The sequence below is a fragment of the Propithecus coquereli genome, unplaced genomic scaffold, assembly GCF_000956105.1.
Source record: "Propithecus coquereli isolate 6110/MARCELLA unplaced genomic scaffold, Pcoq_1.0 Scaffold241, whole genome shotgun sequence".
Classification (NCBI taxonomy): Eukaryota; Metazoa; Chordata; class Mammalia; order Primates; family Indriidae; genus Propithecus; species Propithecus coquereli.
This window is the reverse complement of record NW_012147964.1, coordinates 2,521,554-2,525,854: the sequence shown is the minus strand read 5'-3', so window position 1 is coordinate 2,525,854 and position 4,301 is coordinate 2,521,554. Positions and strand designations below refer to the sequence as shown.

Here is a 4,301-nt window from a genome sequence, read left to right as displayed (position 1 = left end):
AAACTCTGACCATGTACAATGCCATTTATTGAGTGATTCACTGAATTTTCAAAGGCAATTTTGACCATAAACTGTTTTCACAAATGCCTTGACTTTGAACCAGGTCCCGGAATAAAAGCAGCTCCGGGTAAAAGGCAGATACTTCAGCTCGACATACACAAGGGCTGACCCAGTGCTGTCCAAAGACATAGGCTGTAAGCCATCTGTGTGGCTTAAACTTTTCGAGTGTCCGTGTGAAGAAAGGAAAACAGGTGAAATTAACTTAATAGCAAAACTGATTTCACCCATTAAAATATTATCATTTTCCATGTACGACCAATATAAAAATTAACGGTTTACGTTTTTTGCATGCCTCTGAAGTCTGTGACGTGCGTGTTGTGCTCAGTCAGAGCTCTCATGAATTTGGAGGTGCCACGTTTGAAGTGCTGGCTGTGTGGGGGCTCCGGGACCAGACAGTGTGGCTCTAAAAGTCTCTCGGGGAGAATGGGCTGCCTCTGGTGGGCCTCGGCCACCAATTCTAGAAGCTGCTAAGGCCACAGACTGCACGACCTCCCACCAGGAAACATCCAGTCCTGAAGTTCAACCACTGCTAGCCTAGAACATACAGACATGTGAGCCAAGGGGCCATGAGGCCAGAATCGGGGTGACCTGATGCTCGGCAATGTGGCCAGCGCTGGAGCTGCAGAGGGCTGGCTGGGAGGCAGGGGCAGGCTCCACGGATCCCAGGCTGCACAAACGCCATCTCATCTCATTCTCACCATCGCCCCGGGAGGCAAGTCTCGGGTAGCCCCGGCTCAGGCAGGAGGGGACAGACTTACGGGGTTTAAGTAACTTGCCCGAAGTCACGACACAACACAAGCGAGCGGCAACGCTCACGACCCTGCTCATCTTAGAGTTCCCCCTGTGGGTCTAGTAGGTGCTCGCTGAACACCTGTCGAACAAGGACCCGGATGAAGAAGTGACGTTGAGGGGCCGAGAGGCAGCAGAGAAGGCAGGGAACGCATGTGAGGGAGTGAACGGATGCGGCTGTTCACCGCAGGGGTGAAGAGGCGGCTTCTGAGGCCAGGCTCGGAAGGGCTCGAGTACTGCCCGAGACATTGAAAATGCATTCCGGAGCCGGCTGATTAATCCGTCTTAAATTTAGCGCAATTCAACTGTGGTCATATTAAAAAAAAACAAAAAAACAAAAAACCAACCCTGGAATCCCTATGGCTGGCTCCCTCCACCGGGGGAATTTGTCAATGGTTGGAAATCAGACACCACATAAAAGGCAGGAACGCGAAGAAAAGGCTGCCCCGTAAGCATAAGGAACGCGTCCCCTTGTCTGGCTGTGACGATACTAACTCGCGCACGTATGCATTAAGTCTGCTTCTGCCAGGTACGGTGGCTCATGCCCGTAATCCCAACACTTTGGGAGGCCGAGGCAGGAGGATCGCTTAAGCCAGGAGTTCAAGACCAGCCTGGGCAACACAGGAAAAGCCCCGTTTCTACAAAAAAATGTTTAAGAAAATCAGTCGAGAGTGGTGGCACCTGTAGTCCCAGCTACTCCGGAGGCCGAGGCAGCAGGATCATTTGAGCCCAGGAGATCTAGGCTGCAGTGAGCTGTGAGGACGCCACTGCACTCCAGCCTGGGTGACAGAGTGAGACCCTGCCTCTGAAAACAACAACAAAGTCTCTTCTTCAACTTCTTCATCCAGGTCACAGAAGGCCAAGCCCCCAAGCAGGTGAGCCCAACATACACGGCATAAGCCCAGCACACCTGGTTCTCACGGGTCACCCCATGAGTACAATGAATGGACCTCGCCTGGGGCCCGGGGACTGTCCTGCCCCACTCCAGCATGGAGAACAGGAACACAGGGGTATGCCCCCAGCACACAGAAGTCACCTCCCTTGTTCCTGCATGACACCATTCTGCCTCGGCGTCACCCCACTACCCTGGGATGCCCCTTTGACCCCTTCCCCTGGCTTCTCGGGAGCCCCCCAAGTCCTCCTGCCACCCTTGGTCTCCTCAAACCTTCCACACTCAGCCAGCCCTGCCTTTGGAGGACTTTTCTGGTCCATTTGCCTCTAGAATCTGCTCATCGGCTTTCGGGGATCCCAGCAGGCCCCTCTATGCGCCGGCCCCTCCCAACCCCCTTCACTCCTGCTTCCCAGCCTCCTTACCTAGCTCCCCGGCTTCAGGGCACCCCACACACCCCACCTCCGCCACCAGCGGGCAGTGGGAGCTTCTCCTTGCGTCTCTGAGTCTCCCTTCCCCCACTGCCCCCAGAGAACCCCGACCCGACCCCTCAGGGATGCCTGTCCTCACCTCTCAGGCCTCCCTACCCATTATCTTGCTCCTGTAAGGACCCCCCACCCCAGGGCCCTAGGGTCCCCACCCCATCTTGGCCCCTGGGGCACCCTCTCATCCTACCCCACCTTACTACTCAGGGATTCACTTGACCCTACTCTAGCCCCAAAGGGACTGCCCCCCTAGAAGACCCCTCAACCTGTCCTGACCACCCAGGAGCTCCCCTTACCACCTCCTCCCCCCAGATGCCTCCCTGGGACCTCATTACTCAGGACACCCCACACCAGCCCTGACCCCTACAGCATCCCCCCACCCATCCTCTCCTCTCAGGGACCCCCCCTCCCAGTCTCACAACTCCAGGGCCCTAACCCTAACCCTGACCCCTAACCCTTAACCCAACTTCTCTCTGCAAGGACCTCTCCTAGGCCTCATCTCACTACTTAGGGACCCCAAACCCCATCTTTTTTCCCCAAAGAGACTCCCCAGGCCCTGATCTCATTACTCAGAGACCCCCCCATCACCCTGATTTTGCTATTCAAGGTCCCCACACCCTGTCTGTTCCTGTAGGGGCCTCCCGTTGGCCCAATTTTATTATTCAGGGACCCCTCACTCTGTCCTCTCCTCTTAGGGACCCCATCGCCCTGATTTCGCTACTTAGGGACCCCACACCCCGTCTTCTCCCAGCAGGCACCTCCCCTCTGCCCGATCTCACTACTCAGGGACCTCTGACTCTGTCCTCTCCTCTTAGGGACCCCATCACCCTGATTTCGCTACTGGGGACCCCACACCCCGTCGTCTTCCCGCAGGGACCGCCCCTTGGCCCGACCGCACCTCTCGGGGACCCTCCCCCGTCCACACCCGGCCGATCCCGGCACTCACTCGGAGGCGCCCTCGCTGGTGGGGGACGGGCCCTCGGCGATGGCGGGGTTGATGGTGAGCGCCGGCAGCACCGGCTTCCTCCGGGCCAGCATCGGGGCTCCGCGGGCCGGCGGCGGCGGCGCCTCTAGCCGGGGCCCATAGGGGGCGGGCCGGGAGCGGGCGGCGCCGACGCGAGCCCGGGGCTGCAGCCGCGGCCTAGGCCGGTGCCGGGGCGGCCAAGGGCGGGCGACGCTGCGGGCCGGGGCCGAGGGGTGCCGAGGGACGCCGGGGGCTCAGGCCGAGGAGCCGCCGCCGCCGCCAAGGCCCAAGCAAGGCTGACGCTGCAGCCGGAGCCCGGGAGGCCGAGGGCGGGGAGGGGGCAGCCGCGAAATCGCGCGCCGGCCTCTCGCGAGAGCGAACGCGGGAGCCTCCACGGGCCCCGCCCCCTCAGCCGCGGCCCGTGTGCACAAGCCCGTGGCCGCCTCCCCTTGGGGAAAGGGGCGGAGCCCGACTCGGGGAGGTGCCGGGAGCTTGCGCACTTGCTCGCCTTCATCCGCGCGCGTGCGCATGCGCACGGGGGCGGGGCGTGGGCTCACAGGGGAGGAGCAGGTGACAGGTGGGCAGAGGGAGAGGCCAGACCCCTCTGAGCCTGTAGTGTCCCAGGCTGGGGCTGAGGGAGCCAGTAAAATCCCAAAACGTTGGAAACACCCAGCAGATTCCATTTACTGTTTTTGCCAAGTGTGGACGCCCCGCTACCCCCACCACCTTTTTTTTTCTTTATTTCTTTTTTTTGAATATAGCATCCCACCACCTTAAAGTATCAATTGCTCCCATTCTTTCACAAGGGAAGGATCACTTTAACACATGTTTTAAAAATTATTTTTAATTGACAAAGAAGAATCGTATATATGTATTATGTACTATATGTTAAGACATTTCTATTGTAAAATACACATCACATAAAATTTGCCGTTTTAACCATTTTAAGTGCACAGCTTGGTGGCATTAAGTGCATTCACATTGCTGTGAAACCATCACCGGCCTCCCTATCCAGAACTTTCTCATCTTCCCAAGCTGAAGCTCTGTCCCCATGAAACACTCCCCACCCCCTCCCCAGCCCCTGGCACCCACCATGCTACTTCCTGTCTCTGTG

General features: G+C 58.1%; 1 protein-coding gene across 1 annotated transcript in view; it reads right to left on the bottom strand.

The window, feature by feature from the left end:
• Positions 1-3,556, bottom strand: part of MAP2K2 (mitogen-activated protein kinase kinase 2) — a 23,160-nt gene extending 19,604 nt beyond the window's left edge. Inside the window, exon 1 of the mRNA XM_012646284.1 lies at positions 3,170-3,556. Coding sequence (XP_012501738.1) covers positions 3,170-3,261 — 92 coding nt within the window. The 5' untranslated portion in view covers positions 3,262-3,556. The remainder of the gene's footprint in view (positions 1-3,169) is intronic.
• Positions 3,557-4,301: the final 745 nt, after the last annotated feature.